The 13,175-nt window shown below is 42.9% G+C and overlaps 1 protein-coding gene across 2 annotated transcripts in view; it reads left to right on the top strand.

The window, feature by feature from the left end:
- Positions 1 to 13,175, top strand: part of PHEX (phosphate regulating endopeptidase X-linked) — a 198,757-nt gene that overhangs the window by 122,961 nt on the left and 62,621 nt on the right. For both annotated transcript variants that reach the window (XM_007454158.1, XM_007454159.1), the window contains exon 13: positions 8,332 to 8,409. In XM_007454158.1, coding sequence (XP_007454220.1) covers positions 8,332 to 8,409 — 78 coding nt within the window. The remainder of the gene's footprint in view (positions 1 to 8,331; positions 8,410 to 13,175) is intronic.

The following is a 13,175-nucleotide window of genomic DNA, read 5'->3' as shown; positions in this document are numbered from 1 at the left end:
GGGGGGCCCCAAAAAAAAAAAAAAAAAAAAAAAAAAAAAGCTCTGTGATTCATGGGGGGCGTTCTCCCCGCAGCATGATGCATGAGCCTGTGAACTACACCCGAAAGCAATTTGCAGAATTAAAGTTTTTGAAGACTCATGATAAATCATTGCCATTCTTGTCAAGAAGGTGAAATTTGATTTGTCAGATAACTGCATTGTTATTATTTGTGGAATTCAGAAAGCCCCAAGGGATATTAAAGCCTGTTCTCCAGCCTAATTTTCGTTAATACCATTAGCTCTGCTTAGGATAATATCTTCAGCCAGGACATCTACACTAGTCAGTCATTTGTTTGGCATTATGGAAATTGCTACTGTTTTGAAGGATAGTGTAATTCATGTACAGTCTCCTGAACTTCCGACGCTTAAAGCTCAGAATTTTGATTGATGTTTAATAGTTATTGTAGAACTCATGAGAGAAGACGAGACCTTGCCGTGGTGAAGCCTGACTGACGCTTTCACAGCTGTTGCAAGCGTTAAGAAAGTTGTGCTATAAATGGTTTGTAAAAGGGCAGTTGATCATCAATTGTTCCATTTTTTTCTTAAGTTAGTTAAATTAATAAAAGAGAAAAAATATGCTAAGCGACTTAACTATGTAGAGGAAACACCAAGCTGTTTAATTAAGTGTTTAAAGTGATGCCTTTGATGTAGTACATGCGAAACATTTGAGAATTTTCCTGACTCTCCTAAATAGCCAGGTCAGTGGGGATTAAAACAAATGAGCTTTCTGTCTTGACTTCTGCCGATCAGCTTAATATTAAGTGGCTTTGAAAATTGAGGATCAAGCAGTCAAGCTAACCAGTCTTTAAATCAGTTTGGTCTTCTGTGTAAAAATTACATGTTATTTCAGTGCTCACAGCCAAATAAAGCAGAATTATGTTTGGTTCTTTTCTTCCCCCGAGCGCTATCAAGTTATAGTGTACCTTGTGGAAAATTCTGGGAAGGAGGGGTGACTTGAGAGTTTAAATCATGTTGTGTTTTACGTTTTCAGTGTTCCTTGTTTTTCTAGTCCATTTGTGATAGTTTTTCTCTCTCTCTCAAAGAAATAATCTTTACTTCATGAACTGTCTGTTGTCTCCACAGAAATTAATTGTGATTTTTAAAGTTCTAGCCCTAAGACTTTAGGGCAAGGAATAAACCCCCAAGTGACTAAGATTTGTTGCATGTACATGTTAGTAATAGCAAAGAGCAAAATAAAAACAAATATAAAACTTAATAGCTAAGCCATGCACACACACACAGACACCCCACCCTGTTCAGCGTGGATCACTTTAGCAAGCACTGTTGAGCACTTGCTGTGTACTAGACCGTGTGCCATCAATTGAGGCAACTCAATGAACGACCTACCCTCAGTGAATTATGTGTCAGCCCAGGAAACTGTGGCTCTTGAGCCATATTTAGCATGCTGCCTTTTTTTGTATGGCCCCCAAGCTAAGCAAGGATTTTACCTCTTAAAATTGTTTTGAAAAGTCGAAAGAAGAGGAAGATAATCATGTTACATAAAAGTGATATGAGATTCAAATCTCAGTAGTGTCTGTAAATAAAGTTTTATTGGCATACAGCCACAGCCATTCATTTACGTGGTGTCCACGGCTGCTCTCCCAGGTACAATGCAGAGTTCAGTAGTTGTGACAGAGACCATATGGCCTGCAAAGCTGAAAATATTTACCATCTGGCCCTTTACAGAAAAAGGTTATTAACCCCTGATCTAGGTAATCCAAGTTATCCTTTCCCAATTCCTTTGTTATCCAAATACTTCTGTCAGCTCTCTATTTCACTGCATTGGTATCAGAAGTAATTTTATCCACATTTTACAGATGAGGAAACTGAGGAACAGAGAGGTTCAGATAATTAAGATTCCGCTCATACTTTGTAGTAGCGATTATGGCAAGTTGTCATAGAATGTTTTTCTTCAGTCTTTTAATATAAATACACTGAGGCCACGGATCGTCTTATATATTTTTATATTTCTTTGGCACTGAGGAGAGTCCTGAGCCTCAACGGCATTCTCAATAAGTATCTGTTGTTTGATTGAAATAGCTTATACTAAAAAATACAGTTTTGGTTGCTGTCAAGAGTCAGTCTCAGGACTTCCCTGGCGGTGCCGTGGTTAAGAATCTGCCTGCCAATGCAGGGGACATGGGTTTGCTACCTGGGAAGATCCCACATGCTGTGGAGCAACGAAGCCTGTGTGTCACAACTACTGAGCCTGCACTCTAGAGCCCGTGAGCCACGACTACTGAACCTGCGCACAACTGCTGAAACCCATGCGCTCTAGGGCCCACGTGCCACAACTACCGAGCCCGCGGGCTGCAACTACTGAAGCCCGGGCGCCTAGAGCCTGTGCTCTGTGGCAAGAGAAGCCACCCCAATGAGAAGCCCGCGCACCGCAACGAAGAGTAGCCCCCGCTCGCCGCAACTCGAGAAAGCCCGTGCGCAGCAGTGAAGACCCAACACAGCAAAGAAAAAAAATGTCAGTCCCAATGGATTTTTAAAACAAATTTTATCTATCTATCTATCTATCTATCTATCTATCTATCATCTATCTATCTATTTATTATTTTTGGCTGTGTCGAATCTTAGTTGTGGTATGTGGGATCTCTTGTTTGTGGTGCGTGGGCTTCTCTCTGGTTGTGGCCTGCGGGCTCCAGAGCACTTTGCCTCTGTAGTTGAGGCCCGTCGGCTCTCTAGTTGTAGTGCGCAGGCTCGGTAGGTTAGGCTGTCAGGCTCAGTTGCCTCGTAGCATGTGGGATCTTAGTTCCCTGACCAGGGATCGAACCCATGTCCCCTGCATTGGAACGCAGATTCTTAACTACTGGACCACCGGGGAAACCCCAGTCCCAATGGATTTTAAACATTGCTCCATTTTCCAGAAAGTTCCTTAGGTTCTCAGAAAGACTCTCTCTTTTTTCCCTCATTTTCTCTCTTTTGGTAAGATCAGTTTATATGGAAATGTGCCTTGATGGGAGCAGCATTGAATGATGTTCTTGGGCATGTGTTAGACTATAACCTTTTATATTTTCTGATACTATTCTTGACATTGATAAGAATGGGTTTATCAACTAAATTACTCATTACATGAATCAATATTTATTGAGCATTGATCACTTGCTGTATGCCCGGCACTGTATTCCATGTGGGGAACACAATAGGGATTAAGTGGAATAGGCCATTAGCTTGATTTGAGTAGTATCAGAAAGAAGGTTCTGACAGCTATAGAAACCTCCCTTATAATTTGATTTATCCCTTTGGTTAATGAACTACTCTTTTAAATACAGATATTTCTCCAGAGTTAATACATTAGATTGCTATTAGTCACTCACATCTTATAAATTAGTTTGAGGCCCCAATGACAGCTGATAGGTTAGCTGCTGTGAGGGAGTAACAGTTTTGATGGATGAGGAGGGAAGGGGGAGATGACTTTGGGGCACAGTGTATTGCCAAGGAAAGGCCAATTTTGGGTATGATCAGAGAGCAAGTGGTATGAACACACAGGGCCTGCTAGGTACTGAGAGGAATGGATACAGGCAAGAGAAAGGAAGGGAAAACAGAAACCAAGATGGTGAATGCTAAAGGCAACCTTTTCTTTGATCTTTGCTAAGATCAGCTTTCATAGTGTTTCTTGTGTCCATTTTCTGAGGTGTGCAAATAGTGGCCCTCAGAAGAGTCCTCGGACTTTTGGGGGGATTTGAATAGCCTGGATTCTCCTGGCTCATACTTAGAGTCTGGCTTTGCTCAGGACATCTTCCACCATGCTCCAAGCATCTCATGGGCACATCTGTCTCCCCATTGATCACAGGGTTGCTTCAACAGCCTTCCTGTCTCACTACGTTGTGTGGCCCCCTGAAACTTGACCTGTGACTAACAAGAGTGACATTATTCCCCAGGGGAGTTCAGGTATTTGGTTAAGGATGTAATCTGGCCTGGGTTCCCCTAAAAGACCCTCCAAATAGGTACAGAACAGTGTTACTCCAGATCCTTGGAAGAAGTCATGCTTCTACTTTCTCTGTATAGTCTACAGCCAACATTTATTCATCATGTACTCTGGACCAAGGCATAAAAAAGTGCTTTGTGTGCAATGTCTTCGTGAATCCTTGCAGACAAACCAATGAAGTATAGGTACTATTTTTTTTCCTCAGGCTCTATCTGATGCAAAGGAGATCATGTTAGGATTACATTCAGCTACAGCTAGTAGAAAACATTATATATAATGCCTCAGACAAATAGGGGTTTATTTTCCTCATGTCACAGGGGGGGAAGGGAGGCAGTTCATGCCTGATATGGTGGGTTCCAGATGGCACCAGCTCTTCATTCCACCCTCTTTAGCATGTCAATTTCTTCCTCTTGTTTGTTACCCTGTGATTACAAGATGGCTGCCCTATCTCTGCCATTGCATCAGCATCGCAGGAAGGAGGAAGAGGAAAGGCTAAAGCAGTGGTTTTACCCAGCAGGCAACTCTGCCCCTAGGGGACATTTGGCAACGTCTGAAGACATTTTTGGTTGTCACGAGTTGTGAGGTGGTGTTGCTAGTGGCATCTAGTATGGAGAAACCAAAGATGCTTCCAAACATCCTACAGTCTACAGGACAGCTCCCACAATAAGAACTACCTGGCCCCAAGTGTCAATATTGCTAAGGTTGAGAAACCGTGGACTGCAGGCAGAGGGCACATGCCAGCTGAGTCTTCGTCTGGGAGTGCAACAAGGACTTTTGGGTGTATGTCATTGGCCAAAATCTCATCCCGTAGCCAACTGTAACTGCAAAAGAAGTTGGGTGATGCAGCTGTTTTTTGTTGTGTCCATTGTCATCCTGAGAAGAACTGGGGTCTGATAGTAAGCAAGGGAAAGGCATGTGGATATTGGATATATAACAGGCAGTGTTTGCTTCAGAATATTTGAGTACTTTGCTCAGGGTCACACAGGTAGTGAAGATCACTTGAGCCTCCTTTATTGAGGAGGAAGGTCCAGTTGCCATGTGCAGCCCTTTCTGGAGGTCTGTGTGAATAAGGGGTAGAAATGCATGCACTGGTCATGGAAAACTCTGGAGTTTTTGATCAGCCATAAGCAGACTGGGAAATATTTCTTGCAGGATATAACATGCAGTCTGTTTTTTATTTATCCCACTGTCCTCTCAGTGCTTGCAGTGGAACTTGCCTTTCCTTCTTGTTGTCCTTATAACCCATGGAGTGATCGATTTCAGGCCTGCTTCGCTAATGCTTTTCCCTTCACAAGCCATCAAGCTATTGGTGCTTCGTTTCTTCCATTCTGAAAAAAGTAAAAAGTGATGTGATCATTATTTGCTTTAAAGGATGTATCAGAGTTTATTCAGGAAAATGGGTGCCCTTCTAAGTGTGTCAAGCGGAAAGATGTTTAACATGGGGATTTGGAGGCTTATGCAATCATCAGGAGGGCTGGGGAGCGAAGGGCAGAGCCTACCAGTGGTCTCTGCTGCCCGCACACGAAAGGGCTCTTCTCAGGAGAATGCTTGGAAGCTGCTGGCAGAGCTCTTTATCTGCCGTCTGCAGATGCGCATGTGCCTGCCCGTAGCTACCAGCAGCGAGTGAATAAACAGTGTGTCCTCCTCTACTTTTCCAGTCTCCTGTGAGTGCTTCTCCTTCACAGCGTCTAACCTGCAGTCATGTCCCATGGGGTTTTGGGAGATGTAATTCTGAGGCTTCTCAGGGAAGAATGTAGAGCGGGGTGGGGTGGGATGGTGTGGAAGTGACAACACTGTCTGGCCGAAGGAGCGTTTGGGCTGGAATAGAGGCATAACAACAGCACATTTGGGGGCAAGAAGAGTATTCTTTTCAGATGTTGGCAGCGTTGCTACTAGTATTAGTTATCTTTGTGTTCTTAGATGAACAGAGATTCTTTGTATCACCGTTCTGGCTCTCTTCAAGTCATGGTGTTGCTAAATAAATAATAAAAAAGGATTCAGTGACCTGCATATACAGTGCAGAAGGTAATATACTCTGTGCAGCTCTGTAGTGCAGTGGGGGTCCCAGAGCGTGAGGTTTGAAAAACAATCCATGATTCACCAGCATGCTCCGGCAAGACCAGTGTTCAGAAAACAATTGTGGATGACTCAGCTTGTGTATTTCTTTCTTTTTTTTTTGAGACTGTCTGGAGCTCTTTGTTATAGTTATTATGTATGTGACTTGTGGCGAGCTAAGTATAGTGAGGAATTAAATACGAGGGAAGTAACAGAACAATCTGGAACAAGGTAACCTGTAGACCTATGATGTATTGTTTGGTGTTGGGGGCGAGTTGTAACCTCTGGTTATCCGCCCTCTGGGTCATATCAGGCTTTCAGTGTAACTCACAGGGTTTTAAAGGCAGAATTTGATCTGTGCTATATTTGAGGCTCTGGAACAGCAAAACCCATTATGACTGTGTCCTGCGGCACTTGTAAAATCCTCTCTGAGTCTTGAGTTTCAAGTTTCTGCTGATACTTAATATTTGAATTATCTCAAGGCAGATAAGGAAAACATACTATCTTATTCTATTTGTTTCTTGAGTGAGGAAAATTGAAAGGGACTGAAGGAAAAAACTCATTGCTAAGAGCAGTGTACAAAGGTCACTGGTTTTTGCTTTGCTGGAATAAAACCGATGTGTTTGGGGTTGCCTGGTGTCTTATGTTGGGACTTCTTGAGGCAGAGCTGGAGATGAGGATTCGTGTGCAGGTGATTTATGATTTATTCGGCAAGTGCTCCCAGGAGAAGCCAGCAAGGGAATGAGGGAAGCCAGACTGGGAAGGGTGAGAGACGGACCAGGGTGCCATTTCAGGGGAAGTCTCAGATAGCCTGATCCTGTGGGGAGCTCCAGAGGGCAAATTATACCTCACACTGTGTCCTGAATAGAAGCAAAGGAGCTGGGCTTTCGTATTCCTGCTACAGGCAGCCGTTGGCTGAGGGCTGCTGGGATGGCAGTGGAGAAGGGGGCCCAAGGCAGATAAACTCCCAGGAGGAAACTGTTTTGAGTGCAGGCGAGGTGTCCTAGTAGCCCTAGGGCAGGCCTTCAGTCTCAGGTGCTGGCCATTAGAAAGGAAAAAGAACATAGATGCTGGGGAGGGATATGCTGAGGTGATAAAAGGGATCCCAGGGGATCTGGGCAGAGGCCTGACACTGTACTTACTCTTTGAGTAAGCTGTTCTTTTGTTTTTGTGAAACCCTGAATCTGGGGAGAGGAGAGGGACAAAGTTTCTTGAGAGCAAGGGTTGGCAAACTTTTTCTTTAAAGTGCTAGAGAGTAAATATTTGAGCTTTTGTGAGCCAAAGGGTTTCTGTCCCAACTATTTAACTCTGCCGTAGTAGTGCAAAAGCAGCCGTAGATTACATGTAAATGAGTGGGCGTGGCTGTGTTCCAATGAAACTTTATTTATAGAAACAGATTTGGGGTGGGGAGCCGGGGCAGAGAGTAGATTTGGCTCATCGGCCATAGTTTGCCAGTCCCTGCTGTGGAGGCTGCTTGTATGTGCCTATTTTTCCTTTATCCATTCCCTATAAACTGTAAAACAGGGAATAAGTAGTGTGTCTATCAGAAGGATGGTTGTGATGCCTCTTAAATTAGTCTGGACTCCCTACCTCCAATTTTTCTGGCATCGTGGCCATCATTCACGGAGTTGCACAGATAATTTCGCTGGAGGGTGACTCATCTCATTTTATTCCTGCTAAAAATATTTAGTTCTCTCTTGTTTGTAAAACAAAATATAGACTCTTAGCAGGGCATTCAGGAATCCCTGTGATGTGGCCAAAGCTGGCTTTCTTGCATTGTCGTCTGTGTCCACCCCTTGTGCTTTCTTCTCCAGCTACAGGAAACTACTCACCATCTCTCTGACGCGCTCTTTGTTTTTCGTCTCCCTGACTTTGCCCCTGCTGTTTGCTCTCCTGGAATGTCCTTCCTCTCAGCTCTGCATTTTGAAATCCCATCCATTCTCTAAGACTCAGTTTGGTCACCTTCTCCATTGAGCATTTTCCCCATGAGGAAATAATCTCTGCTATGGACTTTGGTAACAATATTGTCTATAAATAAAATTATTTATAGACAGTATTGTCTATAAACCTTTATTTATCTTGTATTATATACTTATTTGCTACATTCACTGTGCTTTTAGTATGCTGAGGGCAGGGACTAGCTTAGAGTTTTTTTTTTCTTTTTTGCCCTTCACAGTCGGTTACGTATAGTAGATATTCAGTGAACGGAGTTTTCAGATGAAGGCTGCATTCCTGTGTCCTTTGATTATTAATGACTTAAGTGCTTGAAACTCTGACATCATTTTTCTTTTTCCTTTTTATAGGCAAGAGCTGTTTTGGCAAAAGTTGGCTATCCTGAATTTATAATGAATGATACTCACGTCAGTGAAGACCTCAAGGCAGTAAGTGCTAAATTTACTGTATTTTTTTTCGGGCAAGTTTTACTGGCCTCGGCCTTTCAGCTAACCCAAGTCCAGGCAGTTAAATCTGGTGGTGCCAAAAAGCACCAACTTTTGATTCATTCCTTGGCTAGATATCAGCCTCATTATGCCAGGCATATCACAAGATTTAGAGCAGATTCAAAATAAAGGAAGTGTCAGAAAGAATGTGTAGCTGGGTGGGTACCATAAAGCAAATGGATTTGGTCTACTTTGATCATAAAGGAAAGAATTAAGCAAATTGAGTATTTTACAATTAGCGAGCATGTTCTAATGGTGGATGTATGATGTTTGTTGTTAAACAGTCCCTATGTGCTTCATTCATATTAAATCTCGCCTGTTGGAAGTTAACTTCATTAAACTTTATGAGTGTTTTGACAAACTAAGTGCATATACATATGACTCTATAATTTATTGTGAGTTGGATTGTATATTTGCAGTAAGTTACTGATGGAGGAATAGTCATTCTTTTTTATTCCAGTATTTTGGGGCATATATTTTCCAGTAGTTGCATTCATTACAGGCCTTTCTAATCATGACCACTGTTATTTTCCTTCCTACAGATAGTTCTGGTAAAGAACTTTTCTTCCTCACAAAAACCCCTGTTTTTGTCCTTCACTAGATTTTCTTGAAAAAGTAGTTTTTTGGAATTCATTTAAATAACAGTGGTTCTGAGGTATAGCTCTTTCCTGAAACTGTGATTTAATAAGTTGCATATCTGTAAGCAATCCTAGCTTTATAGATGAACATTGGAATTTTATAAGATTATTCAAAAGTGAGTGAAAGCATTAATTAGAAAGTTTGTCAGTTGGGCTCCAAGATATAGCCTTCCAAATTATTGATCCAGTTGCCGTGGAGGAAAATAATTGTGCTTCACAGTGTCCCAAAGCTCACACAGCCCCAATATGCATTGTTTTGATCCTGAAAAATCTCACTGTTAGCATGATAATTAAAGATACTGACACATTTGCCACGTTCATGTACATTATCTTTTAAGCCCCACACTGATCCTGTGAAATAGATGGTGTTTATCCCCATCTGCAGAAAAGGACATAGAGACTCAAAGAAGTTAGGTGATTTCCTCAGTGCCATGCCAAGCGTCAGAGCCAGGACTGAAATCTGGGCCCAGGAAGCTCTACTTGTAATCAAAGAAGGGGTTTTGCAGGGCCCTTGTCAGGCAGCTCTGCTGCAGGAACAGAGGAGTGAGTTGAAGAGTGGCTGGGAGCTGCTTTCCCAGAGGTGGTTGGGATGGGGTGAGGAAGAGAAGGGAGGTCATACTGTTAAGTGTCGAAGAAGTGATTCTGCCCCTTCCACTTGCTAGTTGTTTGATCTTTTGCAGGTTATTTAACCTCAGTTAGCATCACTTTGATTATCTGCATACTGGAGATAATAATAACCAAGTCTTAGTATTTTTGAGAAGATTAAATGAGACGATATAAATGTAAAAGCACCCAGCATAATGTGTGGCACGTAAGTCGTCTCCGCATAGGTGATAGCTATAACTTTGTTTATCAGTACGAGAACTATTGCTGCTAAGAAGGGCATCACCAGGGCACAAAGTACCTCAGCAGTAGAACCTGGATAATTACATGTGATTGGCAGATACTTGAAGAATGCGGGTGAGAATTTGAGAGGCAGTTTGGTGTAGTGGTTATGAACATGGACCCTGGAATCAAAGTGTCTGGAATTAAATCCCCATTCTGCCATTTCCTAGCTGTGCAACCTAGGGTAGGTTATGCCACCTCTCTGTGCCTCAGTTTCTTCATATCAAAATGGAGATCGTAATAATCCCTCCCTTATAGGGCTGCCATGAGGATCAGATAAGTTAACATATTTAAAGTATGTAGAACTGACCCTGGCACAGAGTAAGCACACTGTTAAGTGTTAGTTATGGCTTCTTCAATTTTTCACTTATGATAGTAAATTATTTTGGTTTGGAAAGGTCATTACGAATTAACACATGCAGTATCCATGTGCCTGAAGTTGATTTAAGAGGCTATACAGATGGAACAGTCTCAGGCCTTAATCAAATAAGGTAGCATTCAGGGCTCACTCATGGCGTTTAGTTGATCGAGTTTTGTTGGCAGTCTGCTGCTGTTTAAAGTGAACGCCCCAAATTTAACGATTCAATAAGTGTAGTATCTTTTGTGAAAAGAAACCAGAAGCCAAACAGGATACAGTGTTAGGTGTGTTTCCTCACGTCTCCAGGGCCCGAACTGAAAACATTATATACCAAAATTTTTAAGTACTTTTGTGAAGAAACGGCTTTCACCCAACTCATTGCTGAAGCAGACACGATTACACCCAAGCGTTTCTAACAGTTTAAAACAGACAGTGAAAAAAATCCAAATACATGAAGTAAAAATACATTCATGATCAGAAACTGATAGAGAAAACGAATAAAACCCAACCGGAAAATAGGTAAAGGATGCTTGATGTGATAGTAATAGTGTCACCGAGGTTAATAGCAAAAGGACTAAAGTATTGCTGATACACAATGGGACTGTGTTTTCAGTTTTGAGGAATATGTAGATAAGGACTACTGTTGGGCTTATGAGAAATTTCTGGTAATACAAGCTCTGAGCATGACAGGCTGTTACAAATGAAAAACAGCTTACTTTATTTGACGCAAGTGAAGGTGTGATTCATCAGGTACAAACACAAAAGGAAAGAGGATAGAGATTGGAGAATGGATTAGATGAAGGTCAAGGGAAAGGCTGAAAACTCAAGTTGGGCTCTTATGGAGGTAGGAGAAAGTGGAAAAGAACTTAGAGGCAGATATAAAGAATTAGAAAACAATTTTTTTTTCTCTTCTGAGGATGACAGGGTAAACTGAGATACCCAGTAAAATATTGCTGAACAACAGTCTTTCTGTAGTCTTTGAAAAGAGCAAGAAAAAGGATGTGTGCCCTTTATGTGAGCCCCCAGTAGCATGCAGGAAAGCCTATTAGTTAGCCTAAAAAGATAGGCATCAGTCCACGTTCAGACAAACCTTATAAGGTGTACCCTCACTGCTCTTTGATGGAGACTGTTGCAAGAGTGAGTTGATACCAGTTTTGGGAAGATTTCTGTATCAGCCAGGAAAGCCAAACCACATCAGGTATTTCAAAGAGAGGAGCTATAATACAGGAAATAGGTTGGAAGGCAAAAATCAGCAAGGCGAGGCAAACCAGAGATTAATAACTTTTTTAGGAAGCAGTTACCACCCCTGTGTCTAGGGACACAAAAGGGAGGAGGTGGTGGTACCATTGCTTTCGAGAGCAGATGAGGAACTGCCACTCCAGAGCAGAGCTGGGCCTGTGGAAGAGGGGCTGAAGATTCTTCCAGAGTCATTGTCGGAAGAAGAAAGAGGAGAGAGAGGGAATGAAAGAGAAAAAACACAGCATCCTTTCCCCTCCTGCCACCTGCTGCTTTCCGCCAGTGCCTCCTATTGGCAGGAAGCCGACTGCAGTGGAGCCTGGGAAACATGGTTTTCAGATTCACAGCCTAGCATTATATTATAGAACGGAGTAAAAGGGTGGGCATGTATCTGAGAGACAGTAGGTAAATACTTGACCCTATTAGGCACGTCGCTCATTGTGAAACCCAATGAAAAATTGCAGTAGGAGCTAAAGTCAGAATCACAGCTGGCCTCCATTTACTTAGGAGAACTGGATGTGGGTAATTTTTCAGAAAAGATCAGTGTTTCTGTTGAGTGATACATACATCAGCATAAATATGTGCACGGAGATATGCAGATAATATGTGAACCCCCATATTATTCTTTGGGGGTGGGTCTTGGTCTGCTCTTGCTAGTGGAACACTTGTGTGTTCATGTGTGTATATGTTTTTTGTGTGCATAAATGACAGAGAGTGCTGCTGCCACTATGCAAGAGTGAGGTGATATTTAGGTGGAATTCTCCAGAAAAACAAGTTGTTAAAATATTGAAATAATTCTGTACTACTTGGTAAAAAAACAAAATGAAGCATTGCTGCCAGCTCTCTCAAGTGATCTCTGACCCCCCGTGACCATGGAGAGCAAGAGTGGGCACTGGAGGGAGGTGCACTGATGCCCACTGGCCTTCTAGCCAGTCCTCTGTAAGTCCCGCACACGGAGATGGGACACGAAGTCCCATCTTCGTGTTCCACTGGCCGCAGCAGACCAAGACCTCCCCTTACCCCCGGTGGTGGCAGCAGGGCATCTGGTTTCGTCTGGTTCCTGGCTGGTGTGCTAGTTGGTGCTCCCTCAGAGTCACCCTTATGTGAATGCCTGTGGGAACTGTATCTTCCACAGTGTTCTGTGTACTTAGGGTGTTAAACATTTTGAACACCACCCCGTATGTAGGTATGTATATATGTATACATACATACCACTTAACGGCGAAGCCATCTAAACACAGCAATCTTGTGTATTACTTTGCTATTTATATATTTATTTTATTTAAATACTTTAAAAAAAAAAATTTTTGGCTGCGTTGGGTCTTCGCCGCTGCGCGAGGACCCCCTCCAGTTGTAGCCAGCTGCTGTTCGTTGAGGTGCGCGGGCCTTTCGCCGTGGCAGCGTCACTTGTTGCGGAGCACCAGCTCCAGGCGAGCGGCCTTCGGTAGCTGTGGCTCATGGGCTCTAGAGCGCAGGCTCAGTAGTTGTGGCGCATGGGCTCAGCCCCTCCGCGCGTGAGGATCTCCGCGCGTGAGGATCTCCGCACGTGAGATCCTCCTGGACCAGGCCCGGAACCCCCCCATACAGAGTCA

The sequence above is a fragment of the Lipotes vexillifer genome, unplaced genomic scaffold (genome assembly GCF_000442215.2).
Source record: "Lipotes vexillifer unplaced genomic scaffold, Lipotes_vexillifer_v1.1 scaffold279, whole genome shotgun sequence".
NCBI classification, from domain to species: Eukaryota; Metazoa; Chordata; class Mammalia; order Artiodactyla; family Lipotidae; genus Lipotes; species Lipotes vexillifer.
This window is presented reverse-complemented; position numbering and strand designations above follow the sequence as displayed.